The sequence below is a fragment of the Parasteatoda tepidariorum genome, chromosome 8 (genome assembly GCF_043381705.1).
Source record: "Parasteatoda tepidariorum isolate YZ-2023 chromosome 8, CAS_Ptep_4.0, whole genome shotgun sequence".
NCBI classification, from domain to species: Eukaryota; Metazoa; Arthropoda; class Arachnida; order Araneae; family Theridiidae; genus Parasteatoda; species Parasteatoda tepidariorum.
In genome coordinates this window covers 35,361,008-35,380,762 of record NC_092211.1, presented here as the reverse complement: position 1 = coordinate 35,380,762, position 19,755 = coordinate 35,361,008, and the positions used below count along the sequence as shown (strand labels likewise).

Below are 19,755 nucleotides of genomic sequence, written 5' to 3'. Positions count from 1 at the left end.
TTTGCATTTGAAATACTAGTTTTCCATGCATCGAATTTTGTTGATCCAAGTATCCAATCCAAGATGGTTCGCTTGGAATGAGTTAAAAGGCCATATGATATATAGAATGTTTTTATTGATTTATGGCTATACATTATTACCTGTAATTAGGAGATTATCTAGGTTTGATTAAATAATATATAATGTTGGAAATAGTAGCTAAAAAAATTCAAGCAGATTTGATTGGATTGATTGGTCTTACTGGTTTGATAATTTTACGGTACATAATTTATAAAAATGTAAATAAACTGTCTAAATCCTTAGTTCTCTTTCTCTATTAATGTTTTGCTAAGAAGTAAAAGTTTTTACTCCAAATTGCTAAAATTTAAACTATTTTTCAAGAAATAAACTTTTTAGATTGGTTTCTTTTTGAATGTGTAGTGGCCAATTCATTTTTAAACAATTAACATTTAACACAGATACCATTGATTTAGTGAAATTGTTTTGTTGCCTTAAAATGTTTTAAGCTCTGTATTAAGAATTTTAAATAGTTAATTTGATAGAAAAGATAAAAATAAAGATCATATTTTAATGAGGAAGCATCGCGTTACGCTTGTAATTTCATGAATTATTTTAGATCCTAAGATCTATCTTATAATCTCTCTGAGATGCTGAGATTAAAACTAACATGTTTGATCTCTTGGGTCTCTTTTTGATTTTCAGGTTTAACTTTTATGCGATACTTCCATTAATCCCAATATATTCATGGGCTGGGATAGCCTGGTTTGTAGGGCACTGGACCCACGTCCAAGAGGTTGTGGGTTTGATCCCCGCCGGCCGAAGACTCACCGCGTAGTAAATGGTGACTGAAGCACGTTAATTCTGTCGTGTGACAAAGCTCTCCATCTTCCTATTACAAATCACACCTCTGGGGGTACTGATCCTGGAGTACCCCCTGAGGTCTTCAGTATTGGTTTTAAATTACAAGGCTACGGAGTTTAGTAGTCGTAAAACCAAAATAGGATCTGGTGATCAATGACGGTTATAAAATAAAATAAAAATACTTATCATGAAATTTTATTTTACAACATGGCGACATTCGGTATGAAAAACCTAACGATAGGTACCTGACGATAGGTACTGAACCTTACGATAGGTACTGAAATAATTCTCTTTCTAACTAGGTACGTGAGTTTGACAATATTTTAGTACATAATATTTTTTGATTCTGTGTAGAAAGATATATAATAGTATATGTAGTGCTTGTTTTACGCAGAAAAAAAACCTAAAAATGTTTGCCGGAACTACTAGAATGCGGTAAAATTCTCCATGCTTCTGGATCTATGGGAACACCAGAAAGCTTGGTAATTATTTATCGAAGCTCTTTAGTAATGATTTTGTTAAATTTTACAATGTTGTTGTTTTTAATGACACTCGGAAAAGCCAAGTCTGTCAGCCATCGGCCTTTGCGATCTAAGTTAAGAATGTTCGCCTTTCATTTGACAAGAAAGTAGTGCAAGGGTTAAAGTACGTCGAAGTTTAGAACCCCGCTGATAGATGGCAGCACAATTCATTTGTCAGGCCACTTTTACAATTTAGAGTGTACTGAAGGGGAAGGAAACTTTTTCCATAACCCCATACCCATGGTACTACTTAGTTCAAACTTTTGATTATTCAAAATTTTACGAGCAAGTATGTATCCGATATACTCGATGAGTCTTAGTGGAGTCGCGGATCGTTCCCCGGTCCCTCGAGGCTAGAGTGCGATTCTCTTACGACTGAGCTACCACAGCCCTAAATTTATAATAAAATAGGGTTTCATAATCTTAAAAATTGGTATATGTGGCAGAATTCTGTAATTTTATTTTGATATCTTAGAACATGGCATAAAAACTATTTTTGGGGTTAAACTTACTTTTTAGATTTGTTTTTTTTGCGAAAAGTGATGTAATAAGAACTATAATTTTTATTAAACCAGAGTATTCGGTAAGCCATCACTATATCAGCGCTGGTACTTAATCGGAAAAGATGAAAGACCAGTTGTAAACACATTTAAATTTTTCCTTTCTTTCGGTAGAAGTAAATTTTTGGTGACTATTACAACCTGTTAACAGCTACAACCGAGACGCCGTAAACATACATCTTTTGCTTAGTTATAGTCGCCGTGAGTACACTTCTCATAAAGCAGAAATAAAATTAAGCGTCTGCATTATCAGCTTCTTTTCTTTTTCGGATAGATAGCACATCCGTAACGGAAAAATCGCACATAGCACATACATAACGGAAAAATCGCCGAATGAATTGTTTAAAAATCCTATATTTTGAATAAATAATCCCAAGAAACTGAAGCGGTAAGATATTACCTGATCAAGAACTTTATTCGCTTCAAAAATATACAAATATTAAAAAAAAAAAAAAAACAGTCGACATGTATCAAGAGCTTCAAAAAATATGGGCATAAGTTGATGTTCGACAAAGCTAAAATTATTTTCATCCCAGTCACACCATTTAATTTTGATGGCCGGAAATTTAGTTTTATTTATTTGACTCCTAATTCTCTTGTTGACGGCAATTAAGGCCAATAAAATGAAAAATTTCAAGAAACTGAAACGGTAAAAAAATACTTCATAAGGGAAAAACTTAATTTGTTTAAAAAACTATAACGATGGAAAAGTCGATACGTTTCAACCACTCGAAAATAGGCACCTGTTCTTAAAACTCATCAGACGTGAGTCAAGATAACAAAACAGATTAAAGTTAACTATAAATTAGTAATATTACTTTTAATCTATTTTGTTTTCAAACAAATCAAATTAGAATATTTTTTTGTATTCATAAGTATTCTTGGGCACAAATTTAATTTCAATAAAGACACAATTTGTTTCAACCTGATAGCTTTAACTCATCTTGATGCTTTTGATTCTTGTTTTATTCACTTGAAGGACGATTCTCTTTGTTAACGACATTATTCTCCCCCAACTCTCCATAACGTATGGAAATGCATTTTATCCGGATTTGCCTCTCGACCATTGTGATTTTTCTTTCCATCTTTTTCTTTAATTTTTTTTCTGTCTTGGCCCATGTGGTTTTTCTAGTTCTCGGTAATTAAATATAAGAATGACAGCTTCATATGAAACTACCTTTATTTTTCAGTCTTTATTGGCTACCTTCCGTTTCTTTCATTTCGAATCATAATTGTTTCTTTACATTCGCGTCTGGTTAGTCTTGAAAATCGGGGCCTATTTTTTAAGCGATTGAAAAATGTCAACTGTTATTTTCGTATTTGTAATTTTTAAAGCGGATGAGGTTTTCAATCAGGTAATAGTATATTATGACTTAATCAACCCATATTACAGATTGTTTTGTACCAGAAATTGTATTAGTGTACGATACGGAAATTTTTACCACAATTCTTTTTATTATGTAAATTAACAGGAAAAATAACAAGTTTTGTGATTGTTATTGTATTATTGAATTGTATTATTCAGGCTTTATGGTATCTTAGAGCGCAACTTTGAAAATTTTAAATAAATGAATTTTTATTTTTAATTTACTCGAAAGCATTATACATAAAACCTGTATTAGAATAAATTTAAAATTTTATACACTAGAAAGATACTGCACTCTTAACTTCTATCTGCAAAGAGTTATATCCAAATATTTACATTTTCTGAACTAATTCTTCGAATATTATTCAATTATTTCTAGAAGAAAAAAATTGCAAAAGTTTGAAGAAGAATTAAATTATTATTTTTGATATTTTTAAAGCTGAATTTATGGTATCAAATAAAATGAAGAAAGGTATGTTGAAAACATAACAGTTAAGGATGCAAAAGTTGAAGAAAATAACTTGCAATTAAAAACAATTTTAAACTTTAAAAGAAGTTAATTGAATATTTTAATATATTTTCCACCGGAAGTTTCGATATTTTTCCTTAAAACAATTTCCTTTTATGCTTCTTAAAAAATTATAAAACAGTTTTAAAACCAGAAAATTCTTAAAAATAAATAAGAAAATTAATATTTCATCTTATAACTAAAATATGTTTCATACTAATCAACTAATTAAAAACAAATTCTTTGGTTTGATTTGGAACTTAAGAAAGTAATAATATTTATTTCTAAATTCATTTACTTGATAATATCTTAAATTATTAACAGAAAAATTTATATTTTCTCCTCTTTGAATTGATCCATGATTTATTTATTTGAGGAAAAATAAGTAATTTATTATGCATTGTATTCACTTAGGAATGTAAGATTCGTATAATTAAATTATGAATCGCCTTTAAAATTCTATTCATTCTTTTAAGTTGAGAATTTATTTCCTGTAGGAGTCTTAAGATGTGGTTAGGATAAGTATTTATCATTTATTTGTGTCATATTTAATACTTGAGCCAATCTATTTCGTTTCCTTATTGTTCAAATTTTTCTATAAAAGCGATTTCAAAGAAAAATAAAGCTAATTTTTAATATTATTGTGAACAAATATTGATATTAAATATACACATAGCTGGATAATTGCTTAAGCTCGTACGTTTTTAGTAAAGTATACGTACATTGCACAGATTAAAATTAAAAAAAAGAACACCCTGCATAGCTTTCGATTTATTGATAAGACTTTTTCATACTGAGCTGCAATACCCTTTTTTTTATCATGTATATAGAATATGTCAATTAATTTATGCTGACTATTTATTTGATGAAAATTAAGTGATCCATTGTTCCAGGTGTTAATGAAAGAAACAATATTGGTATAACTAAATTCTGAAATACCTTTAAAATTCAATACATATTTTTCAGAGAAGCTAATATTTTTCACGTGAAAGTTACTCTGGTGATAACATAAAAAAAATATATCATAAAGAATAAAAATTCTATCACTATCATTTTAAAAAAGTTAACATGGCTGGAAAATGTGATAATGGTTATAGATCACACTTATTTTAAAATAAAAGTAAAAAATAGAACTTTTTTTTACTTCAGGGAAACTTTTTAAAAAGTAAAATTCTTCTTATTTTACATAATTTTACTAATGCATGATCGTGAATATTTTTCTAAAATTTGAATTCGTATAGTTAAAAGTAGTTCTATAAAAGAAGTATACATAAATTTGGTTTTCGGAAACTATTCTACCAATTTTGCTCACATTTTGTATTTCGTCACGTAAAATAACATACTTACAAATGATGTAACAATTGTGTACCTTACAATTCAAATTTTTTCCCACTATAATTAAAACAAGACATAAAAATAACAAACATTTACTAGAATTTATCTTTTGCATAGAATTATCTTTGGATAAACGGATTTAATAATTGTGTGCCAAAATTCGCTTAAAAAGTTTTCGAGATATGGCGAAAAATGCGAAAAGTAAAATCAACATAAAGAGGTCTAAACTTTGAATTGCTCTCTTGACCAGATTATGGGGATCATATATCTCAGATTACGGCTACTCCCTGTATTTTGGGTGGTCATGAATCGGTATCCGGTGAAAAAAAAAAGGTATGCTTATTAAGAGAAAATACATTTTTTCTGCCTGATTTCGTAACTTAAAATATCGTCTGCACTTATTAATTAGCATATTTGAGATCGCCAACTCACATCATTAAGAATGAAACCCAGAACGTGAAGATCCGATCGTTAGATCAAAAGTTATTCATGATGATCCGTTTTTTGGAGCCTTATACAATTCTATTGACTTTTATTATTCAAGTAATTCAGAAAACAAGCTGATTTCTCAAAGACACCCTAAAAGCTAGAACCTTTCTCAATGTCGATACGCAAATTTTGTCTTAAAAACTTTCTTTTTATCTCCTCTCTTAGTATAATAACATATTTTGTGTTTCGACACTGAGGAAATATGTCGATTTTTGTGCCTTCGTTTATGTTTTTTTGTGTTATTCTGCTTTCTTCATTCATAGCACAAAGTATGCTTCTTAATTTGTCTAACGATATGTTCTTTTGTACTAGTAATTAGATGTATTTTAAATTGGCATAACTATAGAAAAGGAGACGCTTGATTAAGTAAAAGGCAATTTAAGAGAAATTGAATTAATTTCAGCACATATCCATAAAAATGCATTTCAATACATTTCACAATATATTTTTGATAAGAATAAGTAAAATATATTACTGAAATATATGATTACGTCTTTAAAGTTTTATCAAGTAAAACTATATATTAGATGTACTATTATTTGCTTTACATGTGTGCTTTTTGAATTATCAATATTAGAAATGCTGCAGAAGAAATATTCATAACTCTAATTCATACAGTTTTTAAAACTTCACAGAAAAAGATGATCAAATAACATTTATTTAATTGTTATTTTACCGTATCCATACAAAATAGTAAAACAAAATAAGGCGGTATTGAACTGCTAAAGGTGAGAAAACCGTTTATTAACTGCTTTCACCTTATACAGCTAAGCAACCAGAATATCATCGAAGAAGCCATTTGAATACACTTAATGAAGCCATTTAGTTTCGTACAGCTGGTTATACATTATAGCCAAAGCCTATCTAGGAGGCTTTGTTATAGCCGAGAGGACTAATCTGTCAGTCTCGTGACAGACACAAAGGTGGTTCGAGTTGTTGTTGACGTATGCCATTGAGGCAGAGGTGGTGCGATTATTCTTGTTTTCCAGTAGCGCCATCTATGGCTAAGAATTGGTGATTCGAGTTCTGGCGTTGATACCACAATATTTTTCCATTCCTTTCCACACATAAAGAGTTTCCAGCCATTTGCATTCCCCAATTTGCTACTTAGCTCCAATGTCCAGTTGCCATTTTCCCATCCTTTTGAAACCATACTAGTTCTAAATCATTAAAAAGCCTTATAGTTTTGTATTCATCGTTTTCTAACCATGCTAGCTGTAAACGGTTTCAAATCCGTAAAGGTAAAAAAATGTTCTTTTCCGCAAACTTTACCGTCAGTTGGATGGACAGACAACTGCTGGTTATTTTGCCATAATTTAAGAATGAAAATTCCAACGATGTATAACTAATATCATTAACTTAATAAATTGTCCTCTCCAAATCAGTTCGTCTATAGATTTTGGCGAAAAGTGTGATATTCAAACACATACACTGATTTTATTGTTACCAATAATTCAAAAATGTTATTTGCCTCATATTTTTAAAACCCAGAGGTATATATCAAGTAAATATGATTACAACTAACAACGGCAAGTTTAAAGGCAGATAAAAAATATCTTTTTTCATAAAATGTGTTCACTAATACTATTTATTGTCTTAAATAGCACTTAAGTCAAGTTTTTTTTCTTCACATTATTACGTCGTAGTCGCATTACATTCCTTCATGAAGAGTTTTGGATAATAAACCTACTTTTTGAACAAGTGTAATTAATGATTCTTTGTTAACGTGAAAACATAGCTTTACTTATCAATATTTCCGGCTTCCATATAACTAGACTAAGCATCTAGCAAATGTTCATTTTATTTAAAAGGGCACATACTTGTTGCTCTTACGCATATTTGAGACGTTTCAAAGAAAAGCAAAAGGTGGTGCTTTCGCATCAATTCAAAGTTTAAGACTCGATTCAATTTTTGTTTCATTTTTTTTGTTTAATTTTTTTCTCTTCAAAATTGAACTCTTTGAGTAATTTAAATTTATTGAATAATATTTTTAATTATCTCGAGCTTGTTATGTGATTCATTGTCTGAAGTTTAGATTCTACAAATTCTGCTAGATTCTATCAAATACCAATCGCCAAAGATTCTTATATCTTTCAAAGAGATTATAGCGTTACTCACATCATCAAAACAAAATAGTTATTCTCAAGAAATTTCACTTCAAAGCATGAGCGAAAACTAATTATTCGGAACTGATTAAAACCATTTGACTGCTCATTTTCATAAATTAAAATCAGTTTTCTCTTAATCTTTGTATCTTTTTTAACTCCGAATAGAAATCATAATAAAATTATTTGGACATTACCTGGGAAAAATACGTAGAATATAATACTGTTGAAGGAATTAAAAATAATAAAACGCCATTTTTAAAAGAAATAATAAGTATCTTCTAAAAGTTTATACAATTTTTTGAATTAAAACTAAAATTTGTTTTAGTTTGTCATCTTATGGAATAAAGAATTTCATTCAATTTTTAAAGTTATTGACGAGAATTTGAACGGAACGGATTCAATTAGATTCAATTTTTTTCAACAATTTGTCAAAGAGTAGTTTAGTAGTTTAGTTTATGGACTTAAATGAGAGAGATTAAATTTAGAATGAATGCATTCAATAGGTGATAATAATATTAATTGTCCTGCACAACAATACAAATTTTGGCTAAAGCCTTGTCCTATAAATTTAAAATTTATTGAATAAGTTCTAATAAAAAATTACTCATGGGTAGTGATATGCTTTGAATGTTGCGACAATTCATGATGCACTATGTTATATAAAAGTAATTTTGATATATCAAAACCTTACAACAAAACATAACTAAAGAAAACAAGCAAATCCCTTTCAATAAGCCTCAAAGCTATTAAATTTGAAATACGATCCAAAAAGACTATTGTGACTCGTTCGGATTTTTCTTAACTCGTCGTATCTCTGGAGCCACAACAAGAATTCGAGGAAAACAATAGGCCTTCACCAAAACAAATAAAAAAAAAGTCCTTTGACACATCCACTATCTCAGATTCTTATTGATAAAGTGACCTATTTGTATAGGGAGAAAAATAAAAAAAAGCCACTATCAGACCGGAAATTTCTTACGTATTTTTCTGGAGGAGCGGAAATTTATGGGTTTCCCTTTCTTTTCCAAACGACACAAAAAGCAATGTCCCCAAAAGATCCATCTCCCGCGTAATGTCGATGGACATCATTGGACCGATTTATGGACATATTTTATGTCCGGTCTTTCCTTATGGCCTTTCTTAGAGTGATAAGTGTCCAAAGCTCTGATGGTTCATCCAATCGCCCGTTCGGGGGAGGTGTAGCGAGAGTATATTCAATTTCGTTATGAAATATTCCTAAGTTCTACCTGCTACGAGGACTTTAGGAGTACTTATATGAATGAAATGTAGATAGACATTTATTTTGAAGGGGACTCAAAGTATTTGTATAAGAATACTGGGTGGTATTTGAGAAGAAAGGGAGTGAGACAAATGAATTACAGACTCTGGAATAAATCTCGATATATGTGTGGTAATTCATAAATAATTTTTACCCGAAAATAGACTTATTAGACACATAAAATATTAAAATCACGTGAACAATTTTTATTCATACTTTCATAAGATGATTCATAATTTTACATATTCATTCATATATTCATTCATTCATATAAGTACTTCTGCAGAAGTACTTATATAAATGAAATGTAGGTGGATATTTATCTTGAAGGAGTCTCATGGTATCTGTATGAGAGTACTGGACAATATTTGGAAAAATGGTAGTGAGATAAATGAGTTGCAAACTCTGGAATAAATTTCGAGTAAAGTGAGGTAACTCATAAATAATTTTTAACCGAAAATAGATTTATTTGACACATAGAACATTAATGTCACGTGAACAATTTTTATTTATACTTTCAAAAGATGGTTCATAATTTTACACATTCATTCATTATTACAAGTACTTCAGTAGAAGTACTTATATAAATGAAATGTAGATAGACATTTATTTTGAAGGAGGCTCAAAGTATCTATAAGAGTACTGGACGGTGTTTCGGAAAAAGCAGGAGCGAGATAAATGAATTACAGACTTTGAAATAAATTGTGAGAAAAATGAGAAAATTAATAAATAATTTTCAACCAAAGTTAGACTTATTAGACTAATAGAATGCTAAAGTCACTTAAGCAAACTTTATTCATACTTTCATAGATGGTTAAATTTTTTTTTCCGAAAGTGATTTAAAAAATAAATTTTATTTCTCTGTTATAATCTAAGAAAGATAAAAATAATTAATCAAGGAATAATTTGGAAGTAAAATTAAAAAACAATATATTTCAAACTATTTTTTGATGCATCGGATGAGGTATACTGAAGTGAAATTATGTTTATAATTATAATATTGCTCGCAATTTACTTTTGATTAAGGTGTGAATAAAAATAAGACATATGTAAATGTTACATAATCAAGATCTTTTGTTTCTCTCTGAAAACTTCGTTTTTTTTTCATTATATGAATTTGAGTGAAATAGGCAAGGCCTTAATGCTGTAACATTTATATAACATTTTTACAGTAATAGAGCTTGTGTATGCAATTCTTATGATAAATTTATTATTGAGTGATAATTCAGGTAGAAACTAAGCAAGTTAGATGAAAAATTGTGGGGGAAATCTCTTTATAAGTAGAGTTGAAAGATTAATATATGCTAGAAACAAATTTATGACAACAAAAAAAATGTTTGAAAATGATAGGTAGCCACCTTGTATTAAAATAAGCATCATTTTCAGTATTAATACACAGTGTCCCGAAACTGATTGTAGCACTCATTATAACACACTGTTAAAAATTTTGGTCGGAGTTGAACCCCAGTATCAGAAAAGTTCGCATGATCTTTATTTGAAGCATATTATTGGACAAAATAAACTTTTTTGAACTTGAATACACTGTGTGATGAATTAATGTAAATGGAAACAGAATGTGTTGGTTGAATTTTTTTCATACAAATCCGCATTTTACTCTTGAATGCACAATTGCTTAAACGGAAACGGGATTCAATTTTAAATCTTATTAAGACTGCTACAAACTATAAAGATTTAATAGGTTAAGGTACTAATAATATATCTAAAAGTTTCAAAGATTTTTCTGAGTTATCAAAACTGCATCTATTTCTTTTAATAATTCTATGTGGGAATTCTACGCTGTATTCTTAATACAATATTGAATTGTCTACATTATTTATAAGCTACATTAAGTATTATTTTATATTTAAAATGGTTGGTTTTAAGTAACATGTATCTGTAATTATTTTCAGGAGTAGTTGTCAGCTTTGATCTTGCTGCACCAACATTTTCAATGGAACCGCCTTATCTAGTGGAGTTTTACAATACAAATGGTGTAGAAATACCTTGTTCTGCTCATGGTCGCCCTAGCCCGCACGTCAGTTGGGTAAGGCGTGTTGGATCTGTTGTTGAGGATATACCAGGACTAAGACATTTGAAACCCAATGGTTCAATGGTGTTCTTACCTTTCGGCCCTGAAGATTACCGACAGGATATTCATGCATCTATTTATCGATGTATTGCATCTAATATTGTTGGTACTATTGGAAGCAGGGATGTTCATGTAAGAGCAGGTAAGAATATTTAATTTTCAAATATTACTTGCAGAGATTAAGTTCAATGAGGATTTGGAGACGAAATAGTATGTCAATATCGATTTAAATTTTGTAAGATATCTGCAAATTAGCAAGTTTTGATAAAAATGACTATCGGTGTTCATTAAAGTATCTAAAGTTAACTCCCGCAGCAAGCGATATTTGTTCAACAATCCATAGCAACCTCTGGATACATAAACAGATAAATTATATTGAATAAAATACTAAATTTAAAAAACTAGTAAAAAAATATGTATAAACAGCCTTTTTTGTATATATTACAGCTAAAAATATATTTTAATTTAAATAAAATATTACATTTAATTAAAATAAAATTTAGATAACATTTAAACACTTATAATTACATAAAAAGATAATTTATATTAAATAAATAATAAATTTAGTAAAATTAAATTTGAAAAAAAATGCGTATTCAGAGATATTTTTTATTTTAATTTCGTTGCATCTATCGATGTGGTGCCACCTATTAAGCTGTGAAATAACTACACCGGTTAAGTAGGGTAGGTGGCATATTGGGCTTAACAACTATTTTCTTAATTGTTCTAGTTTTATACATGATTGTATTAATTTTACGATAAATAAATAAAAAACATTAAAAAAAAGACTAATTATTATTAATTTGAAAGAAATTAAAAGAAGCAAAAATATTCTTATTATTTGATTAATATTTGTTTATAGTTTGGAAAAAAATTATAATAATTGAATTATAAGAATTTATAAGATTGTACATTAGACATACAGCAGCAATGAAATTTTTTTTATTTAACTATTCGATTCTGAGAAGAATATACTTTACAATAAAAAAATCTGAATTAGTTCTTCGAAATATTTAAAAACCAGTCAGTTTTGGTAAACATAAATATCTAGTTTAAATTCTCTTAGTCGAATCTTTCAAATTGTAAAGTCGAATCTTTCAATATTAAAAAATCTGCAAATTTAGAGATACATATATTAAACGTAATTTTCAACCCACATCAATTGTTTTAAATTCATAAAAAGTAGTGGTTTGTTACTTGTAGTCACTCGAAATTAAATAAGAAACACTCTTAAAGCTTTGTACGGTTCAAAGTGTTAAGAAACGTTCTTATTCTTTGAAATAGAGAACACGGTTGCAAAATAACTAGAATATTAAAGATAAACTCATAAATATGCATATCTTTAATATCGCAGAATAATTTTTTGATTAAAAAAATGTTTTAGAGCGTTGCATAATTAATATTTGACTTTGAATAAATTTTCAGCAAAAAATCATATTTGTTTTTCATCAATCGCCTTTTTTAATTTCCTGTAAAAAAGAATTTAACATATATTATTAACTACTATGTGACCAGAAAAATATTTTTTTCTGGTTGTAAACCATTTTCGTTTTATTCGATTTTGTTCGTGGTTGCGATTCATGGTTATAAATCTTTTCTATTTTTAGTTATAAACTTTTTTTTATTATAAATCTTTTTTTCTGGCTCTATAATCTTTACCTTTTATCGTTATAAATCTCTTTCTTTTTCGGCTATAAACCGTTCCCTTTTCTTGACTATAAGCTCTTTCTATACATATAAGTATCTATCCCGACGATAAATGTTTTCTCTTCTTTTATATAACACTAACTATTTTATAAGTTATGCAAAAAAGGAGCAAATACATAGTTTTTTATCATTCTATTTTACTAATTTTTAAATTAATACACTTTAAAGTTTAAATTAACTTTTCCTTTCCCAAATCTTTTATGAAACTTGTTAAAATTAGACACTCTAAATCCCACATTAAACTATACTTAACTAAAAAAAAAAGAAGCTTTATTGTTAATTGGGATCGGGAGACGAAGTTCTAAAACGTCCCGAATATTAAATGCGACTTCATAAAAGTTGCATATCAAAAGAAAAGACCATCTAATAAAGTTCTTTGTTTCAGCGGGTCGCATAATTAATATCAGGCAAAGGAATAACTTTTCAGCCAGAAAGAAAAACTAATATTTCCTCTCTCCAGAATTGCTTTTCCAAACTTCCCGCAAAGAAAAGCATTCAACACATAATCTCAAACACTATGTGTCCGGGAAAACCTTTTCCTTTTCTGGTTATAAAGAACTGAGAGGCTGTCATAGCAACCTTCTATTGACGTCAACTTTTCTGCTTCCAAACTGACACCCGGACACGCTTACACAAATTGGATTGCCTCTGTAACGCTCGGATCCGGGCTATTAATTATAATCCCCCGGACGTTCCCCAAGGGTCCTGCTGCCGGTAATAATGTAAATGGACTTGGGAATCTTTGTATTAACACCGCTTGCAGCTTCTGTGATGAATATTTCAGTTTTCAGAAGAGTTGGTTTTCAGTCGCGGAGTAAGCGTGTTAAATTTACAGGGACTTGCCTTTCCGGAAGTCTTCCTGGAACTTCGCTTTTGTCTTGTGGCTATCTGGGAGTTATTTTACGATGTAGGGGGACGCATAAATATTGAAGACGGGAGAAATTTTCTTAGGCGGATTGTATTTCTTTGCGTCGTCTAATCCTTAGAAATGTTGTTTTTTTTGAGAATATGAATATTTAATATTTTTTTTTTTGTTTGAAGATTTCACAAAATTGGAACGAGGAAATGGGACTTTTTATTTATTTTTTTCCCTCGTACATTTGGCTTCATGCATTGATTATGAGCTGAATGATACATAAATTTTTATTAAACAATGGCGTACTATTTTAACTGAAAGGGAATGGAAAAGTCTTAAAGGAACTTTCTTTTGTTTAAATATTTAAAGTTGGAATTCTTTCAGAGTGATGCTATAATTTCTAGAAATGTATTTTTATGAGAACTTAGAAACAGTTTTAGAGTTTTTTTTTCAAAACTGAATAATAAATAAAATAAATACAAATAAAAGTAGGTATTTATTCTTTCATACAAATTGGTAATTATAATTAATTTTTTTATTATTAAAATATACAAGAGCAGCATAAATTTTATAAAGATAGAATGCAAATATATGTAAATTTAAATAAGTGAAGTTGGAACGGAATGTGGATTTGCTGGGAAACTTTCATTTTAATCTTACTTTGAGCTAATTATACCATATCTCGAGAATTTTTTAAGCAAATTGAAAAATATTTTCACTTAGTTATTAACTTCGTCAATCCAAAGTAAATTATTTTCTTTCTTAACTTTTAGTTAATATTTATTACTTTTATTATTTTTTTAATAAACTTTTGAAGTTATTGAAAATCTTTTGAACTGTAAAGTACACAATTTTTACATCATTTTAAAAAGTGTAATTTTACATGGCAAAATAAAAATTTCGTGCAAAATTAGTAGCGAGGTTAACTATCAGGAGTGAAATAATTATCGTATCAATGATTTTTTAACTATGACATTTTGTAAAGAATTTAAAATGCTTATTTATTCAAGTATTCCAACATGGAAAAAAGAAATATCAAAAATTCACATTAAGTAAAGTTCACATGCTTTTGCATAGTGATCACCTAGACTGTTGCACAATTTTCATGATTATACAATGAACTAAATAAAAAAGGGAAAAACTTAATAAATTTTTATCTAATGGTTAAACCTTAACGTATCAAAATTCGATTATGATGACTCGAGAGCCTAATCTGAATATTCTAATTAATGCTAAAAATATTCGAAATCAGAAACAAAAACATATTTTGTCTAAAAAAATATACCTTTCTTTTTTCGGGTTTAAATCAATGATTATCATTCTGAAAGATATGGTCCCAATAATTTGGTCAGGTCCTGACTACTGTCCCGAATAAATTATTGGTATCCATTCCGTATACCATATTTTCCATTTTGTAGCTACCTCCTCTCATTTTTTCGAGGGTCAAGAATTTGATTCCGTCGAAAAAAAACGACATGTTTATTCAGAAAAAGAGTTTATGCGTACTACTATTTTGCGTATTACTATTTTGCGTATTATTGAACTATTTTGCAATTACAGATATTGTTTGGACAACAATAATTAATTGGAATACTTACGTTTAGTTTTTTGAATCATTAAGATCGCGTCATAAGACATGAAAATCTGACAATTAGATTATAAGTTATTAAGGAGTTACCTCTAATATTTCTCAAATTGTACAAATATTTACAATATAATGATTTCTAACAAGATAAGACTCGGCGATAAATGAAATACATTTCGTCTACTATAGTCGTCATAGTTGAAGAAACTAAATAACTTAATACTAAAAATTTAGATTTGAATACATATAAAATTGTAGAGCCGTGGTGACTTAAGTAATATGAAATTACTTAGTATGATTTCTAATGAAAATCACATTCATACCCTAAGCTTATAACAAAACCAAGTAGTTAATTGGAGTGAAGTTAATCTACACTGTTAAAATTACGGATCAAATTATGGTAAAAAATACCGGCACTCAGGGTGACCTTGATTTTTACCGTCAAGTCCAATTTTACCATAAGTCTTACGAAGTAAAAAATCTGACATAACGTAATTTTTACTGTAATATATACTTTAAAATCAGCTGATTCACGAAAATTAAATATTACGGTATGTAATTCTATGGTAAAAATGGATTTTTGGGCAAAAGTGTTTTAATAAATGCTGCATTCAGGATGCCAATACTTTTTACCGTACTTTTTCAGTGTAGAGACAATTCGTTTATATTTAGTTAATAAATTAAATGTAAGAATTTGGTCTTTATATGTAAGTTTATTCAGGCAAAAATAAAATAAAATTTTTAAAAATTTTTTATATGCTTTATCGATTGAAAAATATTTATCTTGAACAATTTTCCCTGTAAAACATCATATATTCCAAGATAAGTCACAGTAAATAGTGTTTTCATTAAAAAAGTACTTTATTTTGAATGCGGAGTTTCAGTCAATAGTAAGTTTCCATAAGTGTTGTTCGAAGGACTTATGGAAAAGAAAAGTGAAATTTTATGAATGACTTGTGCAACAAAATTGATGAATGTAACACAATTTTAGAACTAAAATAGTTTTTTCCCTTTGAATGCCCAGAATAGTAAAAAAAAAATCATTTTGTGAGAAAAGATACTGCAGTATATAAACCAGCAAAAACCATTTTAAGAACATTAGTGATCGAATTTTTTGACTTATACTATTTACTCTGGACGCATTTAAGTTTCATTATTCATTTTAGTTAAAGCCTAAACGTTTCTATTTTCTAAAGATATTTTAAGAACAATATCAATTTTAATTTTAATTTTCGAATGTTTGAAAGATTATTTTGGATACGTGATATATTTGTTACTAAAGTATTAAATCATAATCGGCTGAAAACAGTGCGTCAATCAGAAAGTGAGCCTTTGGGTAATATATTAGCACAATAAATAGCATAGGTATGAACGTGTAATAAATTATAAAGGTATGGATGCATAATAAATAAGAGAGGTATTAATGTATAATAAAGAAGAGTGGGTTCTTCCATCACGTGTTGCTTTAATTTTAAGTTATTTAAGACACAAAGTTACTCTTAAAAACTACAATTCTTAAAATGTACACACATGCAAATTTTAAAAATTAACTCCAACAGCTATTTTGAAAATTTGCATATCTATTAAAAATGTGGAATAAATAAATTTCCTTTTTTTATATTTCAAGTGAATTTATTTAAAAAAATTTAAATAGCAAGAAAAAATATTACCTAAACTCTAAAGGTCGAGTCACGAAAATATTTTGTTTTTTATATTCGAATATCCGTCGTTGTACAGGCAATAATAAATTAATCAGAATTAATTAACGCTACAATATCATGTGCAAAATTAATTAAGCTGAATTAATAATTATTTAAAAACAAATTAAACTAATATAAGTCAATTTTTTCGATAAAATATTTGGTGTTTTTCCGGTGATTTTATCTTATCAAATTAAAACAAACAAACATGTTTTTAGAAGTTCATCTCATTAAAATACAGATTAATTTGATTTACTATCATTAGACGTAATGCTATTGCTAGAGGGCAATTCCTGATCGTAAAACTTGCCAACTTTCAACAATTAAATTGAAATGAATATGATAATAAACTAAAAAATTATAGTAGCGGTCATATTATTTTAGTTAAAGATAGTTTTATGTTTGACATAGCATAGCCGATCTAGACTCAACTGTCAGTAAACTTTACATTTAATTCAATTTTCACCATATTTGTCATAGAAATGGTAGTAATATGTCTTAGATGTTAGGTGTCAAAAATGTCTTATTCCTATTGAAAGCTTTAGATTCATTATTATTTTTTTAAATTTTTGAAAATGAACGTGTAGTTTATTAAATGTTACATAAAATTGAATTAATATGGATATTAAAATTAAGTTAAATCAAAAAATTTTAAAATTAACTTATAGTACGTAATGAATAATGATATAATATGTACCGTATGTCTCGGTCAAAAAGTCGACCCGCTGCAAATGTCGACCCTTATTTCTAATTTAAAAAAAATGGTATTTAGGGTGTACAAGTCGACAGCTGAAAAATCCAATATAAAATTTTTTTAAAATTAGAAGCAAAAAATAAAAAATACTATTAATTCTGCAAAATTTTTTTAAGTTAAAAATAATTCGCATTGTTCTCACTGGATGTGATACATTTGCTCTCCAATAAAAATGCATAACGTTATTAAATATGACACAGATAATCTAGAATATCTAGTGAAGTGAATGTAGATTTAGAGTAATTTTTAAAAGTTTTCATTTTGTTATATATTGAAAAATACTCTTGAATAAATTATGTCAATATTTCTTATTCTATTTTTTTCTGAATGTAATTTAAAGTGTTTCTACGAAACTTTACAAGTAACGAAAATATGATGAGAGAAAGGAAAAATTATTTTCATAAAACATATTAAAAATAGTTTTTAAAACGGCTAAACTTATACAGAGTTCTATATCTATCTTAGCTTTCATATCTATCTATCTTAGTTTTCATATCTATCTATCTTAGTTTTCATATCTATTTTCATATCTATCTAAGGTTTTTCTAAGTCATAGATATTTTACTATCAACGAATACCTTATTAAGGATGTATAAGTCGACTCCCTGATTATCGCAATATTTTGAGAGTTTAAAAAATCGACTTAGGCACCAATAAGCATGTCTTAAATGTACAAAAATATTACTATCAATATTTAAGCACATTTTTTTCTTTCCATTAAGGACCAAAAGTTATTGAAAGCGATCCGTCTTTGTCAAGAATATTAATGGACTCTATCAGTTTATTGGTTGAAGAAATCTTACTTCATTCTTTATATAGTCGTGTTTAAAAGCAAAGAAAATTCTTGACAATTTGCAATACAGTTGAAAATGTTAAGGATTTTAGCTTCCTGTTCTCAACTTTCAAAAATTTCATTAGGAATTTATTGTTCATTTAATTTTTGAGTGATATTATATTTCTGTGATTAAAAAGACATACCTGAATTAAGCAAAGCTGCTTACATTAGTTTTAAGGTATATTTATCTTACATATCATAATTAAATAATCTAAATAAAATAGAGATATTAAAGTTTTATTTTTAACATAAAAGTATTTTAATTCCTTAAAAAAATTTCTAAGAACGATTTAGCATTTTCATAATTCCCTGATTTGAGGGTATTGGAAAATAATATTGATGAATGGTTTGATGCATTAAAACAAATGCTTATATTGTTTGTATCTTTCAAACAAGAACTACTTCAAAATATTTGTATTGATTTTTATAAACTACTCTAATATGTACTTAAAAAATTATTAAATAATTGAAACTAGAATGCTTTAAAAATTCTATTTCATTAACTAACTTAAAATATTAATTACAAGAAATCAAGATTGTATATTCTAAAGAAATTCAACTTATTTAACTCTGTAGAAATTGAAACAATTACCTAGTAGTTAAAAATATTATTACTCTCCTCAGATTATCAATTTTTTGAGACATAAATCAAAAATACTATTTTAAATGTTGAACTCTTACTATCATTTGAGGCAAAAGTAAAATCTAAACCTCTTCCATTTTAAATCATGGTATTTTGATAAACTATTAAACTTTAAGGAGGCCTGCTTTCTTTAGTTATACAGTAGCCCAACCGGGCCGGGCTATTGTAAAATTACGTTTTATACCAAAAAATCTAAACAGACTATGTATTGAAATAATTTAAGTTTTTATCAATATATATATATATATATATATATATATACCCTTAGGAAAATTTGCCATAGAGAAGCCTATGGTAATCTATGGCAACCTATGGCTACCATAGAAATTTGTATGGCAAGATACCCTACGCCTATGGTTACCATAGAGATTTGTATGGCACAACACCATAAGCCTATGGCTACCATAGAGATTTGTATGGCACAACCCCATAAGCCTATGGCTACCATAGAAATTTATATGGCAAGATACCATACGCCTATGGTTACCATAGAGATTTGTATGGCAAAACCCCAAAAGCCTATGGCTACCATAAAGATTTGTATGGCAGTATACCATAG

At 28.3% G+C, this 19,755-nt stretch overlaps 1 protein-coding gene across 1 annotated transcript in view; it reads left to right on the top strand.

The window, feature by feature from the left end:
• The window catches only part of LOC107455980 (cell adhesion molecule Dscam1-like), a 428,665-nt gene that overhangs the window by 31,994 nt on the left and 376,916 nt on the right, over positions 1–19,755 (top strand). The window contains exon 2 of the mRNA XM_071184630.1: positions 10,938–11,258. Coding sequence (XP_071040731.1) covers positions 10,938–11,258 — 321 coding nt within the window. The remainder of the gene's footprint in view (positions 1–10,937; positions 11,259–19,755) is intronic.